This window comes from Labeo rohita, chromosome 15 (genome assembly GCF_022985175.1).
Source record: "Labeo rohita strain BAU-BD-2019 chromosome 15, IGBB_LRoh.1.0, whole genome shotgun sequence".
NCBI classification, from domain to species: domain Eukaryota; kingdom Metazoa; phylum Chordata; class Actinopteri; order Cypriniformes; family Cyprinidae; genus Labeo; species Labeo rohita.
The window spans coordinates 12248686-12274609 of NC_066883.1; the positions used below are offsets into that span (position 1 = coordinate 12248686).

At 33.4% G+C, this 25924-nt stretch overlaps 1 protein-coding gene across 2 annotated transcripts in view; it reads left to right on the top strand.

The window, feature by feature from the left end:
• The window catches only part of gab2 (GRB2-associated binding protein 2), an 85342-nt gene that overhangs the window by 31197 nt on the left and 28221 nt on the right, over window positions 1-25924 (top strand). For both annotated transcript variants that reach the window (XM_051128629.1, XM_051128628.1), the window contains exon 2: window positions 12295-12598. In XM_051128629.1, the coding sequence (XP_050984586.1) occupies window positions 12295-12598 (304 nt within the window). The remainder of the gene's footprint in view (window positions 1-12294; window positions 12599-25924) is intronic.

Here is a 25924-nt window from a genome sequence, read left to right on the forward strand (position 1 = left end):
TTTTTTTTGTAACATTAACGGAACAAATATCAGCAGGTTTATGAGGCTAACGTTAATGCACGGATCAAATTTACTGACACACAGGCGATTTTATCTCAGACGTTGACTCTCATTTCAGACTTACAAGTGATTGTTTATGTAAATAATCACATTTTGACATAACTTTATGTGTATTTGACAATTTAAGCGAACTAAGCTGCTACAGAGAGATGAATCTGTGATCGCATATTTTCTGCACGCTTCGGTTGTGTGTCAATAAACACGTTTATCATCTTACACGTCTTGCACTTTCACATATATGCACCAGTATCGCGGATTCACAAAAAAAAAAAAAAAAAAAAACAAAACAACAACAACAACAACTGTGTGCCAGATAAACTAGTAAGTTATATCGCCTAGCACAACGAAATACAACACATAATTAACCTCTATCTGGTTAATTATATACTCGTTTAATCGACATTTGAACTGTATCTATAAAAATATATCTGTATACATACCTTGCAAATGCTAACGTTAGCTGATCGTGCTTGGAAAAACAAAGCTAGCTAACTAGTTAGCCGCCAGACTTCATTCAACAATGTTTATTCTTTCTTTAAAGAACATTTACAAACCTAACTGTGTAGTTTATTTGGCTTACTTTCTATATTAAATCTGGGCAGAAAGAACTTACCTTAAAAGAAGACATCCACTCCCTTTGCCATCGTTGTTTATGTTTGAAGCAGTAAACTCCGTGTATAGTTCAGCGACGGCACTTTGCGCATGCGCAATAATGTCAAGTTGACCGCTCAAATGAAGAAATAAAAATACTGAGTTTGCTCAACTTTCTTATTTGTGTTCATTGAGAAAAATATAGTAAACATTGAGTTAACTTGTTTTTATGTGTAAACTCAACATTTTGCTTAAAAATGTGTCCACTTGACTTACATTTTTAAACTGAGTGAACAATTGTCATAGAAGTTTAAGTTTATTATTAAAAAAAATATGCACAGAGATATACTTTTTTTAGATTGATATGTTTTAGAAACATGTCCTTGCACACGGATTCCATAATTGTGATCCAAAATTTCCACACGTTTTACACACTGCCTCCAAAACTTTCATCCGTCATAAAACAATTTAGATTGGGTCAAATTTTGGGCGTTTTTTGCATTCGTAGAGGTGTTTTGACAATTCACTATGGCGTTAAGTGCGTTACAAGTTTTGACGCATGCGAAAAACACATGGGAAAATTTCAGACTCAGTGTGCAAGGATCTTAAAACTGCACGAAAATCAAAGTCAAAAATCTAAACAAGTTGTGTTCCAAATATGAGGTTTCTATCTTAAAAATAGCTTTCAGTAAGATTTTGTTTGAGAGTAATACTAAACATTCCACTAGATGAAATTCACTTTCCACTTGTTTCCAGTGTGTTCATTTTGACCGCAAACAAGGGTGACTTTTTGTTTTCAGGACCATTTAACCTTTTTGAATCATTTTGTTAATTTTATGTGTGTATGTGTGTGCGTGTGTTCAAATAGCAAGTACCAAAACCAAGTTTAGCACCAAAACATGAAATTTTTCTGTCAAAAATGACCCTTACTTCAGTAGCACTTACATACACAAAACTGTTTTATATTCTGAAGGCTTTTACTGAGGGCTTTGTTCATGTGATTTTCCTGACTAGATACATTATTCTTAAGATTTTTTATTTTTTCCTAGCTGTTGACAATGTTTTTTGATTGTTAAAAAGAGATCTCCATTGTAAAAACCTGTCTAAAATTGTCTAAAATCTAATATGTCAACAAAATGAAACTAGGATTTTGAAACTGTGCTCAGTGTTCAGATTTCTGTTCTGGAAATGTATGCAAATTAGTACGTATTTAAATAGATAATGCCTAATTTGCATGTTCAAACACTACATTTCACAAAACTTGAAATACAGAGAAAAATGTTTGCACTTATTAATGCAATCAATCAACTGAGGATATTAGTTAAATGTTTTACCTGATTCATGGTGTGTCTTGCCTTTATATGACAGAAAAAACAACAACATTTGAACAGTTTTAACAGATTTTGTTAACAGTTAAAAACTGACCAAATCTCAGTCCTGCAAAGTACATAAAAGGCTCTTCTAATCTGAGACCAGCAGTGACATATGTGCTAAATGTGGTAGTTGTGAGCCAGCTGGGTCATGCAGTCCTCCTTCAACTGATCTGGGCTTTGTTCCAAATCTCATTTAGTCATGTTACAGCCATGAGAGTGCCATAAATTCAAATGAGAAGAGGGTGAGCTGCACTAAAGTGATTGCATCGCTCTCCCTCTCCACATCTCTCTTTTGCTCGGATCTTTATTTGCGCTCTCACTCACTCATAAAACAAACCAATCAGTTAGATGGAATAAAACTGGGATGTATAGTTTACAAAATTCAGGAGCAGGTCTCGGGTTGTGTATGTATGTGTGGCCAGAGATGCTTTTGAGGGTGGAGCTTCTGATACCACAAAAACTGTAATCAGGTCACCACAAACAAGAACAAAAGCCCATAATCTACCGAATGTCAAATGTTTCCAGAAAATCCGCCTAAAATTGATTTTAGCGAATCCATACCAATGATTGATTAATCTGAAAAGGAAACATGTTATGCTGATCTAGTAAACAACTTTATCACAGCAAAGATCGATTCTGTTCTGTCGTCATTTACTCATCCTCATTCCACTCATTCTGACCTTTGTTTTATGAAACGTAAAAGAAGAAAATTTGAGGAATGTCTAGGCTGCTTTTTTTTCATGTACTGAAAGAGCTGTCTGACAAAAAAAAACCCTCTTAAAAGTATCATAAAAACAGCTGGTGAACTATCTTATTTTTTATTTTTTTATTTTCTGATCACAACCCTAGTAAAAAAGTAATAGATTTAAAATGCATTTATTTTATACTAAGTATAGCTCAAGACTATTAACATATTCACTGACATTTTGCTCAAGACTTACTGATTTAAAAATTGTAATTAAACTTTATTTAGAGTACTACTTGTGCACAGTGCACATTTCTTAATATTAAGCCTAAAATATGTTTTAAAGGGGTCATCGGATGCAAACTTCACTTTTTCATGTTGTTTGAACATTAATGTGTGTTGGCAGTGTATGTACAAATCTACCCTATAATGATAAAAATCCATGCAGTGATTTTTAATTAATCTGTAAAAATAATATCCCCTTTTTCAAATTGAGTCGTTCTCAGATGCCTGTCAGTGTGCCGTCACACCCACAGAGGCCGCTCCCACGATAGTTGATTGACATGAGCGTCTTACCTCAGACCAGTTGTCACAGTCCAGTAACTTTCCTTGTTTCGATGCCGAAGCAGGGATGTAAGTTAGACAAGAATATCTCTGATTAAGCAATTGAGGTGTTGTGTTGCTGGATGTAATAATGAACATAGTGGTCGTCATTTACTCCCGACATCTGAAGATGAAGATGTAGTGGATTACATTTGTTTGTGAAGGGAATGCGCCTCCTGATCTACATATATCCGTCTATGTTTGCGCTAATCATTCATGATCCAGCTTCACTTACAGCAGAGGTGTGTATAAGCATTTTTTTATGAATCTTTGCAATCGCCTTTCCTTATAACGTGGTAGTTAGGAAGTTTAGCGGCTAAACATGGCTAAACGCGGCTAAATGCGGCTAGAGTAAACAAGATCGTTATTCCACAGAGAGAAGAGTGGGGCGGGGTGAGCAGAGCTCATTTGCATTTAAAGGAACAACCCCTTAGAATGAAATGATTTTTGCAGAGCTCAAGTACAATTGCAGGGTATTTTTTATTAAGTGCATAATATGTAAATGTATTTGTAGTATACTTAGCATAAAATAAACATTTTAAATACATTTCAGTATATTTATTTTTCACTAGGGAAGACATGTGCCAGTGTCATTGTTAACATGCTAATAATAAAGAAATAGTTTAAGGAATAGAAATTTAGCATTACATCACTTGCTCACCAATGGATCCTGTGCAGCGAATGGGTGCCGTCAGAATGAGAGTCCAAACAGCTTGTTAAAAATCGCAATAACATAGCCAAAATACAGTCTATAATCCTTAATAACACTTCTCCAGTGTAAAAGTCCATCTTCTGTTGTCCTTTCTCATCATAAACCACCGAAATATTTGTTTAGAACTGATTTGGACAGTTTTCACATTTACACCATGCTTGATCTGATGCATATTTCTCTCCTTATTCAGGCCACCTCTTTGAACCGAGAAAAGCAATATTAGAGGACTCATATTTGGTCACACTTTATTTTAAGGTCCAGTTCTCGCTATTAACAAACTATTAACTGCAACTTTTGCCTCAATAAACTCCTAATTTGCTGCTTGTTAATAGTAAGGTAGTTGTTAAGTTTAGGAGTAGGATTAGGGATGTAGAATATGGTCATGCAGAATATGTGCTTTATAAGTACTAATAAACTGCCAATATGCTAGTAATATGCATGCTAATAAGTAGCTAGTTAGTGTGAATTGTTACCTGTATTAAAGTGTTACCTCATATTTTAGCCAGAAGGAACAGTTTGAAGTTAAAATGCCTTAACGATGGATTTGTTTCTTATAAACACGTCGCTTTTCACTTCACAAGATGTTAAATGATGGAGTGGATTCATGTGGATTACTTGTGGATTGCTGTAATGTTTTTATCAGCTGTTTGGACTCTCATTCTGATGGCACCCTTTCACTGCAGAGGATCCATTGCTGAGCAAATGATGTATGTCTTGAACCGTGTTATAGAAATAAACTGATATGAGCTAATATGCTCTTTAACATAGAAATAATAACATATAATACTTATTCAGTCTCCAAGTTGTTGCACTTGGAGTAAAACTAATGAATAAAACAAAACAAAACAAAACAAAAAAAAAAAAAAATATATATATATATATATATATATATATATATATAGACAGATATCACCATCAGAAAACAGCATGATAAAAGTGCACAAGATCCATTTGCTCATGTCTATGTCTTGGCATTTTGAGCTGTAGTGTTAAAGCGTTGATAAAGTGTTGTTGTTCCCACAGTCTCCAGTCATTCAGTGATGTCTGTTGCGTCATTTATCAGTCTGAAAGAAATACACCCAGGGAACATGGAAAGACTGTTTGTTTTTTTGGCCAGAGGTTTGCCCCGTCTGATGATTCAAAAATAGAAATGTATCAAAACAGCTTGTTATTGGCGGAAATTATTAAACGGCACTGCGGAAGACTTTGATCTTGTCTGATAACCTGATTGGTTAGTGTGGTTTCCTGCAGTCAGATATTTTAATATAATGTCTAAGGCTCTCAATTCTGTATAAAACATTAATAATAATAGGTAAAACATTATTAATCATGTCTCCCAGACCTATACATAATATTAATTCCATACAAAATGAAAGACTGCATAGTAAAATGTATCACTGTGGACTCCAAACCATGCAGTGTTAGACTTTTATCAGTAAAACACACAACATATTGACTTTTAAAGCCACTTTGTTTGTTTTGTTTTGGGGTTGTGTTTATGTGTGTGTGTGTGTGTGTGTTTGTGTGTGTGTGTGTGTGTGTGTGTGTTATCTGCGACAGTAATGTTTTGAATGATCTTTATTTAGAGGATTATATATGCTTATATGTCATTCATTATAATTCATTTAATTAAATGATGCTCATATCAATCAATATTTTGATAGAGATGTGAAAGGCAGCCTTAAAAATGTCTCTTTTTCTTCTCATGTACTGTACAGTATATATAGTTTCAACTCCAATCAGTATTTAATTTCCATTTATTTGATAAATAGCCATATAAAAGTCAGACTTATGCAGTTGTATGGTCATTATCATAAAATTACCTCTGCACATTATCCCTTGTGTAGCTGAAAAAAAAGGTCATTTTGAACTTCACCACTGTTACATTTCTGTTGCATGTGGTTAAAGCATAAGAGTCCATTTACATTCAAAGAAGGGAAATTCCCAACTTCTGCGCATGAAGCACCTGTGCATTTGTACATGAGTGGAAACCCTTATGTATATATTTGCTGAGGAAGCGTGCATGTGTTTCACATAAAATTTAATAGGTTGTCAAACAGAAAATTAGCAGGCATGTGTACCAGTGTAAAGTATGAAGTAAAGCCTAAATATAAATAAATTAATTCTCCAGAATCACATAAGAGCAAAAAACTATTTCGGTTCTCAGATATTTACAACTAACCTGCATCTAAATTTGGATCCACTGTTAATTTCCTGTTTTGCTTGAACAGCAGGGCAGAAAGCTGTCAGCACATCCTCACTTCTGACTGAGTGGTCTGATGGCGATCATATTTAGGCTACAGCAGCACTGTGAAAATGCTCATAATGTGGTGTACCAATAAACAACTATTTCTGTTTTATACAGTATGTTTACTGTGCACACTATGCCAATTTTCTGTTGACAACCAGTTAAAATTCCTTGTTGTTGTAGAATTTATTATTATGAAAAAGGAACATACTAAAAACAAAGAAAGATGTCCATAAGCATTTTGTCATTAAAAGTAAACTACATCTAACAATTTATTTCAATGCCATAGTGTTGTGACAATTTAATATTTGAAATATAAAAAAAATTCAAACCAAAAAAAAAGTGCTCACTCATATGCCATTGAATTAAAACTTTATGCTGTTATTTTTGGAGTGAAACAGAAATAAATAAATAAATCAGTCAATCAAAAAGAAAATCTAAATTAAAGGTACTGAACTGTCATCATGTTAATGTATTATATATAATCTAATAATGTAAAATTGTGTATTAAAATTATGTTATTTTGTAAACTAGTATCCTACAACAATATATGCATGATCTTACAGTTTATATATATATACACCTGACAAAAGTCTTGTCGCCAATCCAAGTTGTAGGAACAACAAATAATAACTTGACTTCTAGTTGATCATTTGGAATCAGAAGTGGCTTATATAAAAGGCAAAGGCCTCTAGATTACGCTTATTTTACCAAATTAAAATCTTATCATGAAAGGTCAGACTTTGCTTAGACAAAAGTCTTGTCACTTAACAGAAATAACGTACAGTACAGAACATAAAGTCATGGTGCAGTGAAAAAATAATTAATATTGTGTATGACTACCATGAGCTTGGAGGACTGCATCCATACGCCTCGGCAATGGCTCAAATAACTTATTAATAAAGTCATCTGGAATGGCAAAGAAAGTATTCTTGCAGGACTCCCAGAGTTCATCAAGATTGTTTGGTTTCATCTTCAATGCCTCCTCCTTCATCTTACCCTGGACATGCTCAGTAATGTTCATGTCTGGTGACTGGGCTGGCCAATCCTTGACCTTCTTTGCTTTCAGGAACTTTGATGTGGAGGCTGAAGTATGAGAAGGAGCACCATCCTGCTGAAGAATTTGCCCTCTCCTGTGGTTTGGAATGTAATGGGCAGCAAGAATGTCTTGATACCTCAGGCTGTTGATGTTGCCATCCACTCTGCAGATCTCTCGAACGCCCCCATACTGAATGCAACCCCAAACCATGACTTTTCCTCCACCGAACTTGACTGTTTTCTGTGTGAATCTTGGGTCCATGCGGGTTCCAATGGGTCTTCTGCAGTATTTGCGACGATTGGAATGCAGTTCAATAGATGATTCATCTGAAAAATCAACCTTCTGCTACTTTTCCACAGTCCATCCTTCCTGCAAGCTGTGGGCCTTGGCAAATGCAACACGATTTTTTAGTTGTCTTCTGTTTAATGCTGGTTTCTAAGCACTAATTCGGCCATTGAGACCATGAGAGAATTCGACAGACTGTTCTTGTAGATACAGGGGTTTCTGGTGACCAGTTGTTATGAAAAAGGGCTGGCCCTGGACTGTTGAACCTGTCGGTCCTCTCAAACAGTTGTCTTAAGGGGTCTGCCTGACCTGGGCCTGTCATGAACTTCACCAGTTTCTTCAAATCTTTTTCTTATCCTCTCCACTTGACGTTTAGATACATTAAAGATGTCTGCCACCTCAGCAGGAGACTTGGTCTTCAGGCTCTTGATGATCAGGACATTGGTCTGTGGTTGCATCTTTGGCATGCTGTCAGGTCAGAATGCATTTCAAATGAAGGTTGGGTGTGCTGGGGTTCTTCTTCTACACACCTGGGAATGTGTTAATTACAGTATTTGTCACAGGAGATGCTTTAATCTGTGATTGGTTGAATCCGTACTTTTGATTTATTTATATACAATAACATTCAAAAGTTTGGGGTTAGCATTATTATTATTAAATTAAATACCTTTTTTTTTTTCTTTTGGTAAGATTGTAAAATGTTCTCTTGAACTTTTTATTCATCAAAGAATCCTGAAAAATGTATAATGGTTTCCACCAAATATTAAGCAGTTTTCAACACTGATAATAACAATAAATACAATTATATATAATGTAATAATGTAAAATTGTGCATTAAATAATGGTGTACTGATTTTTTAAAAATATAGATGATTATAATGAGTTAGAATACCAAAATTTGACATTTTTATAAATAAATTAATACTTCTGTCTATAAGGATATAATCATTTGATCAAATGTGACAGTAAATACATTTATAATGATGCAAAAAAAAATCTGTTTTCCGTACTTTTGAATTTTCTATTGATCAAAGAATCCTAAAAAAGCAAATCTGCATATTAGAATGATTTCAGAAGGATCATGTGACATGTATAATGATATACAATACCATTCAAAAGTTTTTGTATTATAATGTATTATAATATTTTATAAAGTATTAAAGTATTATAATAATTTATATATATTTTTATTCAGCAAGGACACATTTGACCAAATGTTAAACTAAAGGCATTACAAACGATTTTTTATTTCAAATAAAAATCTTACTTTTTTTTTTTTTGTAAGATTGTAAAATGTTCTCTTGAACACCAAATATTAAGCAGTTTTCGACACTGATAATAATAATAAATGTTTAAGAAATGTTGCACTTCATTTTCGGTGTTGTTCGCAATCTATTTTTGGCACTCGCTGAACTTGAGGTCACGATCACATGACACATGATGATGTGTAGTGCACTGATATTGGAAATGTTTTTGTTTTGAAAATGTTTTTTCATTTGATGTTGCATGCTGTTACACATTCTTTTTTTAAATACTATCCAGTTTGAAGTGTATACTAGGTAGTGCGCAGTAAGCAGTGTACTAGTGTCCCAGGCCGACTGAAGTGAGAGGAGTGATGTGAGGGGTAGGTCAACAGCAGGCTTGAGAAAACACAGGATGTGTAGTGGGATCCATTTTCCGCTTCCTGTCGGACAGTGAGGCTGGATGCAGGACCGGGAAGAGCGGGGGTGTAGAGCTTAGTGGAAACAGTGTCCTTGGTTCCCTGGTTTGGTGGCGGAGGTGGCTCTGTGTGTGTGTGTGTGTCAGTGTTGATGGAAGAAAGAGAGCCTGTGGGATCCTGTGTGTCAGCAAGAGCCACAGAGAGCGAGCGAGCGAGAGTAAGCGAGCGATATGGGGCGGAAGTAAATTTCTGGCATTGGGCCACAGAACCTCTTTCCATCATCCGGCTGTTTCTCTTATGTACTTTTTCTGTCAGCGTCGAAATAACTATTTGCACTGGACATCTAAACACTTAAAGCTGTGCTATTTATTTATTTAAAATTATTTAATATTTTTTCAAACAGCAATTGTATTCGTACAAACTAAGAATATATCATGAAGTCATTTTGCTTTTTTATTAAAATGACCATGTTTTTTCTATTGCATGTGGTTAGAGCAGAAGAGTCAGTTTGCATTCAAATCAGGGAAATTCCCAACTACTACGCATGGAGCACCTGTGTGTTTGTACACAAGTGGGAATCCTTGTATTGTATTTGCTGAGGTAGTGTAGTGTGCGTGTGTCACGAAAAATTCATGGATCATCAAACAGTAGATTAGCAGGTGTGTGCGTGCCATTATTACAGTTGCCATAATAGAGTTAATGCAGTGTATCTCTATGTGTGTGTGTGTGTGGTTGTTTCCCCCTTAAAGCTTTATCTGAGCAGGAAACAGTGTGTGGGAGTAGCACCTGTCTTAAATAAGCTGCTCACACACACACTTACACACGAAATAGAGCACACACCCGCAGAAACACATTTGGAGCCCAATCTTGGTTTTGATCAGTGTTAACTAAGCACGAACTGAAGATGTATTTAACTGTTCTTTGAATTGGCATATCATGTCACAACGCTTCATATTTCATAGTTCATTATTTTTGTATGATTGAAATTAACAATAAAGTAAAACAAGAACGTACAATTGATTATAATGGAAAAAGAACACAATTAAATCCAATAAGCAAAACAGATGTACATAACCATTGAATACTAAAAGGAAAAAAGAAAACATACCTAATGCTGTTTCAGTGAAACACACAAAAAACGTATAAAATTATAAAAATGTTATAATATTATTGAACTGTCATTGTACTTGTATTATTTATAACGTAATGATGTAAAACTGTGCATGAAATAATGACAGATTTTTAAGAAACATGTAGTTTATTATGATTTAGACTACCAAAAGTTTGGGTTCAGTATGTGTTTTTTTTGTTTTTTTGTTTTTTTAAATAAAGAAATTAATACTTCTATTTAGCAAGGATGCAATAATTTGATCAAATGTGACAGTAAAGACATTTATAATGATGGAAAAGATTTCTATTATGTGTTCCTTTGAATTTTCTATTTATCAAAGAATCCTGATCTGCAAATCTGCATATTAGAATGATTTTTAAAAGAGCATTTGACACCAAAAAAAATCAGCTTTGCCTTCACACGAATGAATGACATTAAAATATATTAAAATAGATAGCTATCCATTAAAAAAAATAATACTTCATGCTGTGTTTTCAGTGTTAAACTGTACATTAAATAATGACAGTACTGATTAAAAAAAAAAAATCTAATTCTAATAATGTAGACTATTAAAAGTTTGGGTTCTGTATGTTTTTTTTTTTTTTTTTTTTTTGTTTTGTTTTTTTGTTTTTTTTGTTTTTTTTAAATAAAGAAATTCATACTTAATACTTCTTTTTTGTAAGGATGCGTTAATTTGATCAAATAATGCAAAAGATTTCTATTTTCTGTTTTCCGAATTCATCAAAGAAAATGATATCTATCTATCATCTATCTATCTATATAAAAAAAATACCTTATGCTGTTTTTTTTTTCTGAAGGATCATTTGACATTGAAAATACATCTTTGCCATCACATCAATAAATGACATATTAAAATATATATAATAAAATAGAAAACATTTATTTTAACTTTATTTACTGTGGTTTTACTGCAGTTATTACTGTTTTTATCTATCTGTTTTGCTAATGTTATAATATTATTGCACTGTCATTGTGCATGTATTATATACAGTATAATGTAATAATGTAAAATTATACATTATTATACATTAAATAATTAATAATGAATATATATAATAAATGATTAAAATATGTATATATATATATATATATATGATTTAAACTACCAAAATTTTGGGTTCAGTATTGTTTTTTTGTTGTTGTTGTTGTTGTTGTTGTTGTTGTTGTTTTTTGGGTTTTTTTAATAAAGATGTAACAGTTGCAACTGTTACAGTTTTTAATAAAGATGTAACAGTTGTAACAGATGCAAAGGATTTCTATTTTTCAGCTTTTCTATCACAGGAATAAATGACAATTTAAAATATATTAAAAAAGAAACAAATAATTTTCTATCTGTGTATCTATCTATCTATCTATCTATCTATCTATCTATCTAAAAAAAAAGAATACATCATGCTGTTTTTTTCAGTCAAAAACAAAAAACTGCTACAATTATAAAAATGTTATACTATTATTGAACATTGTACATGTATTATATGCAGTATAATGTAATAATGTAAATAAACTGTGAATTAAATAATGACAGTACTTATTTTAAAAAAAAATCTAATATCTTGTTGGAAAATCATATAAAATAATAGATAACACTTTACAGTAAGGTGTCATTTGTTAGCATTAGTTAATGTATTAACTAACTTGAATAAGCAATGAACATTTATTACAGTATTTATTAAGCGTTGTTAATGTTAGTTAATAGCAATACAGTTTTTCATTGTTTGTTTAATAATCCATTAGATAATGCTGAAATTAACAAAGATTAATAAATGATGTAGAAGTATTGTTAATTTTTAGTTCATGTTAACTAATGTTACTAACTTTATTAACCTTACTGTAAAGTGATACCAAATAATAATAATAATAATACAAACTTTATTAAATTCTTCCACTGTTGTTATTATGTCTTTAGGCTTGGAAGAAGCGCTGGTTTATTCTGCGTAGCGGGCGCATGAGCGGAGACCCGGATGTTCTTGAGTACTACAAGAGTGACCATGCCAAAAAGCCCATTCGCATCATTGACCTGCACTGCTGCGAGCAGGTGGACGCAGGCCTCACCTTCAAACGCAAAGAGTTTCAGGACAGCTTTGTGTTCGACATCAAGACAGCAGAGAGAACCTTCTACCTGGTGGCAGAAACAGAGGAGGAAATGAACCGCTGGGTGCGCTCCATCTGCCAACTGTGCGGATTCAACCAGTCAGAGGACAACCATCACGGTAGGAGAATTATCTGAATTATCTGAACATCTATGTTTGTGTTCACAATCAACATATTATGGCTGATTCTGATTAATTTTGCTCAGGAATCTCTGTTTTTCTATGGAAATGTATTTACTGTATGCCATTATCTATGGTTTTACGGTAACAGTGCTCTCATCTGGAGCAATGTGTTTTTTTTTCCTCTGAGCTGATGATACAATAGATAGAAAACAATCAGAAGTAACCTGATGCCATATCTTATTGCTTTCCTTCCCCCCCACCATCTCTTTTCTCTGTCATTTGAGAAAGTTGGGCTGGACCAGCCCTGCCAAATGGATGCAGTGTCTGAAAGGTTTATTGATTTTTTTTTTTCCCCTTTTGTTTTGTTAAAGAAAAGGGAGGGAACATTGCCTATCATTGCAGGCATACTATTATGTTTATTCTAGAGACAGTTAAACGCTGGTCATTTTTGACGTAAAGAGGACTTTGTTATTATGGGATCTGACGGCTTATATATAGCTTATATTAGTTCAAGTGCACTTTGTACTGTAAAATAAAAAACACTAAACAAGCTATTATATAGATAGACGTAAAGAAATTATGTTTTTTGATCTTAACTGTATACTGTATATACCAGATATTTTTCATTGGGAGTGTGAAACTTAGGACAAAGGCCATTCTGCACCCAGGAGCATTTTGAAAATGAGTTGATGTTTGTGATGCTCTTCATGAACAACATCATTATAGATCATTGAAGGTGTGGGAACTTTATATGCACATTTATCACTCAACTGACCTATCATCTTTGTTATCTAGAGCAGTTTCTGTGATGTACCAGACTGTTCTTTCTGTATTGTGTCTTTTAAAAAACATTCCCCCTTGAACTAATTTCACACAGATTTGTATTAACCATTGTATTATTGGTGTATGATGGTTGATACATGGTCTTTAGGGGTTATACATTAACTGCAGCAAGTGTCCTAGATGTCATTGTATTATTTTCGCCATGTTCTTTTGCTAAAAAGATCAGCTTCCACCCACTGAGGTGTGTACATTTTCTCTCGATGAGCAATAGAGGTCAGCGGTCTTGGTAATGAGAAAGTCATGCACAGTTTTTGGCAGACATCGTCCAAAGCATGAGAACCTTATTCGACCTTTTTCAACAGGCCAGCCAGCAGTACTTGACTTCTAGGTCACACAGCTCATACTGTACACCCTCAGCCTGCCTACTCACCTTCCATGAAGCGGGTGGATTTTCCAGTTTGCAGAGTTTTGTTTTATTTTATTTTATTTTATTTTATTTTATTTTGTTTTGTTTTTTGTTTTAAATAAACTAAATTCTTAAAACACTGAGTGAATAATTACAAAATAGTAGCGTTCATTTCCATTTTGTTAATTTATTATAAAATATTGTATATTTATAAAATTAATACTTGTAAAATAACATAACTTATTTTATTTTACATTTTATATTTTACATTTTTATTATATTATTTTATTTTATTGTTTTAAACTAAATTATAAAATACAGAGAGAATAAATACAAAGTAGTAGTTTTGTTTTTTTTATTTATTATTTATATATTTCTATTTATTTGATCTATTTTTTATTTATTTATCTTTTTTTTTACTGCACTAACATTATGGATGATCTTGAACTAAAAGTGCTATATAAATAAAGATGATTTTTAATTTAATTTAATTTTATTTTATTAAAATAAATGTATTTGTTTATTCATTCTGTTTCTTTTATTTATTTATTTATTTATTTATTTATTTATTTATTTATTTATTTTTGACTGCACTGACATTATCTGAAGAGAGAAAAATATGAAATTAAATGTAAATTAAGATGACTTTTTTTATTTTATTTTTTATTTAAACTAAATTATAAAGACACAGAGAGAATAATTACAAAATAGTAGGTTTTATGTCCATTTTGTTAATTTATTAACAAATTCTATATATTATATAATAAAGTTAATACTAGTAAAGTAACATTTATTTTTTATTTCATTATTTTCATGTTACATTATTTATTTTATTTTATTTTATTTTATTTTATTTTATTTTATTTTACATTTTATAATTTTTTTATTTGATTATTTTTAATCTAAACTCTAAAAAATACAGAGAAAATAAATACAAAATAGTGGTTTTGATTTCTATTTTTTATGTATTTATTTCTATTTCTTTTATCTATTTATTTATCATTTTGACTGCACTGACATTATGGATGAGAACTTTAGCTGAAAGTGCTATATAAATAAAGATGACTTTTTTATTTTATTTTAGTTTTAAACTAAATTCTAAAAATACGAAGAGAATAAATACAAAGTAGTAGTTTTCATTTTTATTTATAATTTTATTAATAAAATTATATAATAAAATGAATGCTAGTAAAATAAAATAATTTTAATTATTTATTTGTTTGTTTGATTGTTTATTTATGTTTTTATTCATTCTATTTATTTTATCTATTTATCATTTTGACTGCACTGACATTATCAGAAGAGAACAAAACTTAAACTGAAATGTAAATAAAGTTGACTTTTTATATTTATTTTATTTTTATATTTAAACTAAATTCTAAAAATAGAGATAATAAATGCAAAATAGTAGTTTTTTTATTTGTAATTTTATTGTCATTTTTTATTTATTTATTTATATTTCTTTTATCTATTTATTTATCATTTTGACTGCACTGACATTATGGATGAGACCTGAAAGTGCTATATAAAAAAAGATGGCTTTTTATTTTATCTTATTTTATTTTTACTAAACTAAATTCTAAAAATACAAAAAGAATAAATACAAAGTAGTAGTTTGTATTTCAATTAGTAATTGTATTAATAAAATTATATAATAAATTACTACTAGTAAAATTAGATATCTGATTAGATATCTGTCTGTCTGTCTTTATTTATTTATTTACTTTATTTATTTATCTATCATTTTGACTGCACTGACATTATCAGACAAAAACTAGAACTGAAACTGCTATATAAATAACTTTTTGACTTTTTAATTTAATTATTTTATTATTTTATTTATATTTAAATAATCTGAATTCTAAAAAAATACATAAATACAAAAGTAGCTTTTAACAATTATACTAGTAAAATAAAAATATATTAAAAATAATTAAAATCGTGTTACTGGATTTTGTTGATTGGTTTTGAAATATATCTATTTTAGCACATAGTAAACATCAGCAATTTATTGGTTATTATCATATATACAAAGGCCACAAATATCACCAATAATTTAGAATGACCCTTGTCATAAAATACACACCAACAACCACATTTTTGCAAATGTTTTGCACACATTTTTCTTCATAAATCCAGATGTAAAGACCCAGTGTTTGTCCAGATGTAAAATGTCCATTGTTGTGTTCCCATCCATTTACCTCCTCCGGCAAAACGGTAAAGGCTGATTTGAAACAGAACCATTTTTTTATGAGACGCAGCCACAGTCTCTTAGAGAATAAAACACACACCGCAACTGCAATGTAGATCAGAGCGGCTCTCCTCCCCTCCCCAGATAAATGCTGCGCTCGACCTCTCTTTTCCCCAAGCAAGTATCAAGTTGTCAGCTGCGCTGTGAGCATGAAAAATGGGAGAGCCCAGTTTGCCTCAGAGGAAGTTAGCATTGATAGTCGGTCGGCAGCGCATCGAGTCTGTTTGCCGGAGCTTTGGGGACATGAATTGCACGTGTGATGGTACAAGGGAATGAAACAAAAGTGTGTCAAGTGCAAATAGACAGAGTCTGAGTCCGTAATTGTGTGGTTGAGTGCTGATATGTGTATTAAGCGTAGCTAATTTTGTCACATGACTGAAATGTCACAAAATAGCCATGACAGATAAGATAAAATGGATATCAAATGAAAATGCGGCCTTTCGCTGTATTTAGGTCAATGCAAATTTTTCATATAGAGTATGTTTGAAGTTTTTAAAAGAAATTAATACTTGGAAATAAATACGTTAATAATGTTAATCTAATTAATAAATAATTAGAATTATTTCTTAAGGATCATGTGTCATAAAGACAGAAATAATGATGCTGAAAATTCAAGAAATATAATAAATTATAATAAATATAAAGTGTATTAAAATAAAAAAGCAAAAGATGTAATAATATAACACAATTTTACTATTTTTACTGCATTTTTTATCAAATGCATGAAGTGAGATTAATTTAAAAATATATTTTATAATACATTTATCAAATTTTATTTTTTATTTTTTTCTGTTTCATTTTAAACAGAGAAAGTAAATAATTAGTTTGCTTTGGCTTCAGTACAATGACAATATAAAAGCCAATTATTTAATATCGTAAACAGTTTGTTGTCTTTATAGTATTTTGTTGACACAGTATTATTGTTTTTAAACATGTTGTTTATACAATTTATTGTTTATACTGTACTTTTTTTACATTAGCTCATCTGCCATTGTGTTTTTAACCTGTCCCCACCACGGAAATCATCTTATTTTTTCATCACAACGCTTTAAAAGCTGCTTAGATGGAGTATAAAATGTGGTTAGACATCTTTACAGAAACATTATACAGTACATGAAAAGAATGTACACAAGAAGCTCATATATTTAGTTGAGTTCCTCATTTTGCCTGTACACAGTTCATGTTATAAATCCATCTACAGTGCATATTCACACTGTGGAAGTCTTTTTTTGTCCTCACCCCTGTGTCCGTGCAAGTTTCCACAGATATTTCCACAGAAAGTCCAACAGATTGATTGGTGCCTCTGGAGAACAGACGTCTGCTCTCCTCATGTCACATCAGTGCTGTCTGATACAGATTTTTAGCTGTATGTTGATCTTCCATACACAGAGTGCTACAGGAATGACATATTTTTGTAGGTCAAAACCCAGAAACACATTCACTTTCACAGCCTTGTTGTGTTTATACAGTATTGCACTCTTTTAAAAGTCTTCGAAGTTGTGTTCATCAAGATTTTCAATGTGTAAGAATCAAGATTTCGTTGGTCACAGAACTTATTTTCTGCAAAAATCCTTTTAAATCTGTGTTGAGGGAACAAATGCTAACTTTTGAGTTGGCCTACAAAATTACTTCAGCACTGTAGCACTTTATTGGAGGCCACAAGGACATAAATAAATAACATTCACTAATGAGCATGTAATGGACTTCTCATTTTATGTCCTATATCTATTGTTACTCTGAAATGAATCTATTTTGAAAGCATTTACATGGGAAAAAGTCAGTTGAGGGGTCCAGCGTGTTGTTTTATGTTTTCGATAAAAGCGTCCCAGCTGATTTCTGAGATTGTGGCCTCTGTAGTAGCTAAACAGTGGGAGATCTTTGAACATGTTCTTACCAATCTCGTCCATGCTGAGAATACGCCAATGTTTGTTGAGCTATGAATGGTGTAGGTGGTGCAGCAGACATTGGAGAATTTTTAGCTCTTTTTAAGGCTGGCTTCATTGATTCAACCTTTGATTCTACTTGTGAAGTCAAAACGTTTATTGTATTTTTAAACAACTTCCATTTTGTCTTGTCGTGGCTTTTTTATACAATTTTCTCACTATTTACTCACCTTCAAGCCATCCCAGATATATACAGCTGAGGTCAAACACATTGCAGAATCTGCAAAATGTTAATTAGTTCACCAAAATAAGAGGGATCATACAAAATGCATGTTATTTTTTATTTAGTACTGACCTGAATAAGATATTTCACTTAAAAGATGTTTACATATAGTCCACAGGAGAAAATAATAGTTGAATAAAAAAAAAATGACCCTGTTCAAAAGTCTTAATACTGTGCTGTTATCTGCACAGCACTGCACTAACACTGTATTGAGACTTTATATACACTGTATTGAGACCGGGTCATATTTATAAATTCAACTATTATTTTCTCTTGTGGACTATATGTAAACGTCATTTATGTGAAATCCCTGGTGAAAAAAACAGCATATGCTGGTAGGTATGTTTTGATGCTGGTTTAAGCTGGTCCTTTGCTGGGTTATGCTGGTCCTTAGCTGGTTTATGCTGGTCCTTTGCTGGTTTATGCTGGTCCTTGACCAGCAACATGACCAGCTTAAACCAGCATCAAAACATACCTACCAGCATATGCTGTTTTTTTCACCAGGGATATCTTATTCAGGTCAGTATTACTGAGAAGTGATGGTCATCTGTGTTTCTACATCACTTCTTATTCAAGTTTCGCAATGTACTTATGTCTCGCTTCACAACAAGCTTGCATTTACATCAAACTCCATCTCATGAACGTGTGTATGAAAAGTATAAGCCACCAAAAAATGATGGCTTATAGTTAAGCAAAACTGTTGAAAAAAATATCATATGCTGGTTATGGATGTTTTGAAGCATGGCAGCTGGTTTGAGCTGGTTTAAAATGGTCCTTAGTTGGTCATGAGCTGGTTCCCTCCTGAAAAAAAAACAGCTGGTTGGCTGGTTTTAGCTGGTCATCCAGCCCGATTTTAGCTGGTCAGCAGGCTGGTTTTAGAGGGGTTTTGGCCACTTCCTTAGCTGGCCAGGCTGGGAGAAAAGCTAAAACCAGCTATTTTCAAGTTAAACCAGCTAAGACCAGCCAATCAGCCTAGACTGGTTTTAGCTGTTTTTGTTTTTTTGTTTTTTTTCAGCAGGGTTATGAGCTGGTCCTTAGCAGGAGCTAGCTTAGGACCAGTTTAGGACCAGCACATGACCACCTACGGACCAGCTCAAACCAGCTGCCATGCTTCAAAACATATCTAAACCAGTATATGCTGTTTTTTTCAGGGATTTGTGACCAAAATATCCTTCCCTCCTATTTTCAACCACCTGGCTTTGTTTGATATGTAACGCTTACATTTGTCCCGTTGTACATTTCTTTCTGTTGAATATCCTATTTTACTTGGAAGTACATCAGATTATGCAAGTACAGTGAGTCACCATTTAATGTTGACTTTAATGCTACATGGTAATAGGCCTTGGATTATTGACATTGATAGATACTGCACAGCTTTTCGTTTCATAAATGTGTTCACTTTAAAAGAGGCCACTTTGTTGGTCGTTTAAAGTTCTGTTATGTCTGTCCCTGTTGCGTTCTATCATGGTATACTCACAAGTTGAGCATAAACAAAACTATCTGATAGTCTGGATGCAATAAAAAAGTCTGCCAGACACCAAAAATTCCTTAACAAGTTTTTTCCACTTTATTCATATTTAGCTGGCATCAAAGTAAAGAAATAAGAAAAACATTAACATTTCAGACCCTGTCCATTGGGAAGATTAGGGGATTCCCTTAATGAGTAAGCTTGTAAGTTATTTTGTCTGCGGATTTTCAGCCAGACATTGCTGGTTGAAGTTAAGGACTGCAGTGCTGTGACTCTGGGTAGTCAAAACAATGATTCAGCGCCTAAGTCTGACGTGACTCTTATCTGTCTGCCCGAGTGTCTGCCTCCAGGTTTCATTTTCTCAGTAAGTGTTTACTGAAGAGCTTGTTTGAGTAATATAGTGTAAGTCATGCCCTCCCTTTGCTGACGCAAAGAATAGTACGTCTCGTCATCTATGTCTGTTCATGTGTGTCCAAACAAGCATGCCTGTTAATAGGGATGGGCAGTATGACAGTTAGGGAGAGCGGGGTAAGATGTGCCACTTTTTAAAGGGATAGTTCACCTAAAAATTACTCACCCTTATGACATTCTAAACCTGTGATGACTTCTGTGGAACATCCCAAATTCAGTTTTTGTCTATATAATGAAAGCCAGGGGGCACAAAAATACTCCATACGCCACTGATTGATAAAATCATTAATACCACAACATAAGATACCACTCGTTAGCATGTTTGTTGACGAATTTGTGTTGAAATGCAGTTTCTATTTGTGATTATGCATGGGGGAGACTACAGGTCCTTTCAGTAGGACAGAACTTTGAGTGTGTGTGTTTGCTCCAGTGGGGGATGGTGCGACAGCAGCAGGCTGTTATCGATGCTCTGATCTGTCTGTCAGGTTTTGGCTGGGGTGCATGGGGATGGGATGGGATGGCAAGCTGCTCATGGGACAAACATCAAGGTTAGACAAGGGCAAGCTAGCCCAGTGCAGCATGAGAACGGCCCCTCCCAAATACACACACAAAATGCCCTTCAATCTTATTGATTTTTGTTGAAATAACGAGACGCCATGCTGCTTTGGGGTCAGGTTGCTGATGCCACTCAGTGCTCTGCTGCTCAGCATCCCAGAATCCCCATGCTCATCGCCATAGCAGCATACTTGAACTCTGTTACCCGATCTGAGCCTGATGAGACCTCTTGGATTGCGGGCCAGGTTTTTGTGTCTAATTTTGATTTTGTGAATATTGTGAAGTGTCTATGAATGTTAAAGGGCAAAAAAAACCTGCAAAAACTGTAAAAATTAATGTTCTGCATGTCACTGTGTGAATGAGTGGTGCTGTTTGGTTTGCTACACACACTCATGTTTTCAGCGTCTGCTGTGTATAAAAGAGCACGTAAACTTCATCTCCAGAGCTACTCTGAGAGTCATTTCACCAGCATTTTACCTTTTCACTAGATGGAACTATAGTATCCCTATATCATGTACACACAGAAACTCTTGACAACCCATCGCAATAAAAGTTCAGTTTAGACAGAAGACAGAAATATGCTAATATTGTACAGTAGAATGTACTTCTTAAAACAACCCAGGCTCATGAAAATGCGTGTCTCTAGATATATTACTGCAACACTGTAATTATGTACTTACTACACGTTTCAAAGGAGACGTTCAAAACATGACCGTGGCACGTTTTTACATTGGTATGGGCACATATTGTTGCATTTTTACTACGCTGCTTAAGGTACTATTGTGACTGTTCAGAATTCAAATATCAGGGGAGTGTCGCTAAAGGTTAATGCTCAATCATGTTGGAAATATCCCCTACACCAAACGATAGTGTTAACAAATGCAAAAGTGTTAACGCAGTTGTTAATGCAGACGTTCTATTTTAACCGCCTTTTGTGGATTTAAAATTGTTTTCTCGAACCAAAGTTTCACGAGTTCAAGTGCAACGGCGTATCGTGTGAGCTACCAAACAAACCTACTGAATTAGAAACCTCATGCATATGAAGCTGTATATGTAACGACAACGTTCAAAAGTATCAGTTTTCAAATGCCGCAGGATGTTAAAATTGTTTCAAAGTCATAACATGATATTCTGCAAGTAACTGTATGAAAACTAGGCTTTAATAATCAATATTCTGTACCTGTAAATGATACTTTGTGTGTTAAAAGTTGTCAGAGTTTTACTGCCTCTAGTGTTCATTTCAACTGGAAACTGATTTGTTACATATAGGTACGTTTTTTTTTTTCAGTTTTGCAGAAACGTATATAGAGGCATATTTCCAGTGAGCCTATGTTGTCTTAAAATAATAATAATAACATAAAAAAAATTTAAGGAACATTTTTTCACATTTTTTTTCTTTTTAACAGTTAAAATATAGTAAATTGCTTTTATGTAAGTTTCATGATTTTTATTAATTAGACATGTTTTAAAAAAGGAATTTAAAAGGAAGAAAATTCCATGAATTTTCAGAAAAAATCAACCTTATTGCTGATTCTGCAAGACTGAAAACACACTTCACCTTTTATTTTTATGCTTGCAGACCTCAACAACATACACAGCTTGGCCAATTTTATTGAAAATACCATACCTACGAAGTCAAATAGGTAGCAGCATTTAAATTAAAGGGATAGGTCACCCAAAAATGAAAATTACCCCATGTTTTACTCACCCTCAAACCATCTGAGGTGTATATGACTTTCTTCTTTCAGATAAATACAATCAGATTATATTACAAAATGTACTGGCTCTTCCAAGCTTTATAATGGCAGTAAATGGGTGTTGAGATTTCGAAGTCCAATAAAGTGCATTGGACTTCAAAATCTCAATGCCCATTCACTGCCACTATAAAGCTTGGAAGAACCAGGGAATTTTTAATATAACTCTGATTGTATTCATCTGAAAGAAGAAAGTCATATGTACCTAGAATAGCTTGAGGTAAATCATAGGGTAATTTCCATTTTTGGGTTGCTGCATCCAAAAAAACTGTATTTGAAATTAGTATGACCAAATTCACAGCATTCTTAAAACAGTAAGTGAAAAGTACCTGGATGGCTTGCTATACTGTTGATACTCTGAAGTGCGCATCTAATGGACACTTTACTATCCCATGAGGTCACGCAATTGATGCTGGACAGGACAGTGACAACATGACGAATGTACTGTAATACGTCCAGATTACTTTCATAGTATACAGAATGTGTTTTGTTAACAGATGCAAATTATTGACTTATTTAAAGCAAGCACCTATTCAGAGAATATGCTATTTTAGACGCAGCCATTGTGTTTACCTATCAGAACATCGTAAAGCCGTAGAGTCTTCGAAGAGACTTAAATAGAGTCCACATTCTCAGGGATATTACCCTTGGCCGTTAATGCCCGATGAGATCATCCGTTCAGAAATAGCACAGTTATCACATTTATGTCACTGACGAATGAAAAGACGGATGTAATTTTGCTCTGTGCGTGGTGTGCTCGTAGATCTTTATGTAAATCTGTCTTGCCTACCAGGAGTGGATGAAAAGTAAGTCAAAATGAAAATGGAAAGAGCAGAGAGCCTCTATCAATCATAGTGGCATTTACATCACCAAGCTCTAAAGAATTCCAGCTATTCCCTTCCCCGTGAATGAGACACCTGGCCTCTCATGAGTGGATAAGAAAACAGCAAAATTCTACATTATACTGATGTTCATTAACAGGTGTCTGCTTTTGTGACTGCATATAACTTATATGAATGTGAGTTATGATTTTGAGATCCATTTTTTTTACACTGAGGACCAGTGTTGGGGGTAATGCATTACAAGTAATGCGAGTTACATAATAATATTACTGTTTTCAAGTAACTAGTAAAGTAACGCATTACTTTTGAATTTCTAAGAAAAGAGTTATTTTTTTCAAATAAGTAACGCCAGTTACTTTCTTCCCCATTTACTGAATGACAAGTCTCCTGTTGGGAAATTGGAAATAAACATGATGTTATTCTATTCTAGACTAAATGTGAAAATGCATTAATTAATCTCACTCACAAAAACAGATTCAGTATTCCTCAAAATGAATAAAAACAGTGAAATGCAAACTCAGAATATGACACAACCCTGCAATCATTAAATATGTTAAATGATACAAATATCCTTTATGTATTTAATCCCATTTTATTAACCAGTGTCTTTGCTGATGACCTTCGAAGATGCAAAAATTACTTTAGATAAACTAACATTTGTGCTTCATTTTTTTATAGCTGAAGAGTGATCTCTTGCATAAATGTACTTTTCTTTCAGCCTGAGGTGAATTAATTTAACTTTTGGTGTAAAAGGGCTTTTACGTTAGTATTGTTTTATATTAAAAACATAGAAGCAAGCCTTGCCCAGATTTAAAAAGTAAGGCAAAAGTAACGTAACACATAACTTTCTATGAAAAGTAACTAAGTAACGTAATTATTTACTTTTTCAGGAAGTAACGCAAAATTGTAATGCATTACTTTTAAAAGTAGCTTTCCCCAACACTGCTGAGGACAACCGAGAGACTCATATGTAACTATTACAGAAGGTTCAAATGCTCACTGATGCTTCAGAAGGAAAAAAAAAACCAACGCATTAAGAGCCGGGGGGTGAAAACTTTTAAACAAACTGAAGATGTGTACATTTTTTGTATTTTACCTATTCTTTTTTTTTTTATTATTATTTAGTACTGTCCCTCAGAAGCTACAGAAGATACTTACATGTTACCCAGAAGACAAATTGCATTGTTTTTCATCAATGAGCTTTTGAATCTACTGTAATAGTTGCGTATGAATCCCTCAGTTGTCCTCAGTGTGAAAAGATGGATCTCAAAATCGTACAGTCATTGTTGGAAAGGGTGCAAAAATGCTGAAGAATTTGTGGGACCTGAAGGATTTTTCTGAAGAACAGCAGGCAGTTTAACTGTTCAGGACAAACAAGGTGCTCATAAACAACTATCACTAAACAGAAAAACACCGCTGTGGATCATTCAGGTAACAACACTGTATTAAGAATCAAGCGTATGTCTTTTAAAAGGGGTCTTTTTTATAAATTTTATAAATTATTATTTTCTCTTGGGGATTATATGTAAACGTCTATTCAAGACAGTACTAAATAAACAATAACATGCATTTTGTATGATCCCTCTTCTTTTGGTAAAATAATTAACATTTTGCAGATTCTGCAAGGTGTATGTAAACTTTTGACCTCGACTGTATATTTATTTGTGAAGATGAATAAAACTCTTATAGGTTTGCAACAACATGAGGGTAAATAATGATAAATTTTTCATTTTTGGGTGAACTATCGCTTTAAGTTGTAAATCATATTTATAGTAGTTGCAGATAGAAGAGAAATTTCCATTTCCTTAACCTCAACCTTCACTGTTATCTAGTGACGGTAGTGCCAGCAGATGAGACTAAGCAACCCACAGTAATCATACTGTGAAAGCTCTTTCTCCACACTGCACTGTTTCCTCTAAAGGCACTTCATGTCAGAATCAGCTCTCGAATTTTACACTGTTTACCTTTTCATTCATGAGCTTATGTTCAGTCAAAACACACTGTGTGTGGCATAGGACTTCTCTGTGTGTTGATACTCTTGCATAAACAGTTGCCTTTTTTAGCTGGCAAGTGTTTGAATGGTTGTGTCTTGCCTTGTGTTGGAAGCATTTCCTAACGTTTGGTACTTTTTTTTCTTTTCCTTTATTTTGTCGATGTTGATTTATTACCCCCTCGGCTGTATTGCAGGCGAACCAAAACGTCAAAGAGAACTCAAATGAAATCTGTCCAAAGTTGCCACCTCAGCTAAAAGCCTTTGTGATTCCTGACCAAACAAAACAAGATGAAAGAGGGCTTGTTCAGACAATGACAACTGAAAACAAATACATCTCTTCTGATGACGCTGGTCCCATTAGGCTGTAACATCTGCATAAATGCTTACTTGCGGTAATCATATTCAGTATTCAGCTAACATCGTGGGTTTGTTATTGTGGAACTCGTATGTTATGATGAAAAAAAAAAAAGGAGCGTCTGGTTTTGCTATTTGAAGATGCTATGCCAGGTGTGAAGATGGCAAAACAGGCAAAACTCTCCCACTCGAGATTGTACTTAAGGGATGATAGAGTACACTGTGGACTGAAGTTCCTGTCAAATTACTGTTCCCTCGACACAAACGCTTCCAATTTCTAGTTCCCAGCTTCAAGAATGTACTATAGTTCATGTTGTCTGTAACACAGGGTTGCTAGGAT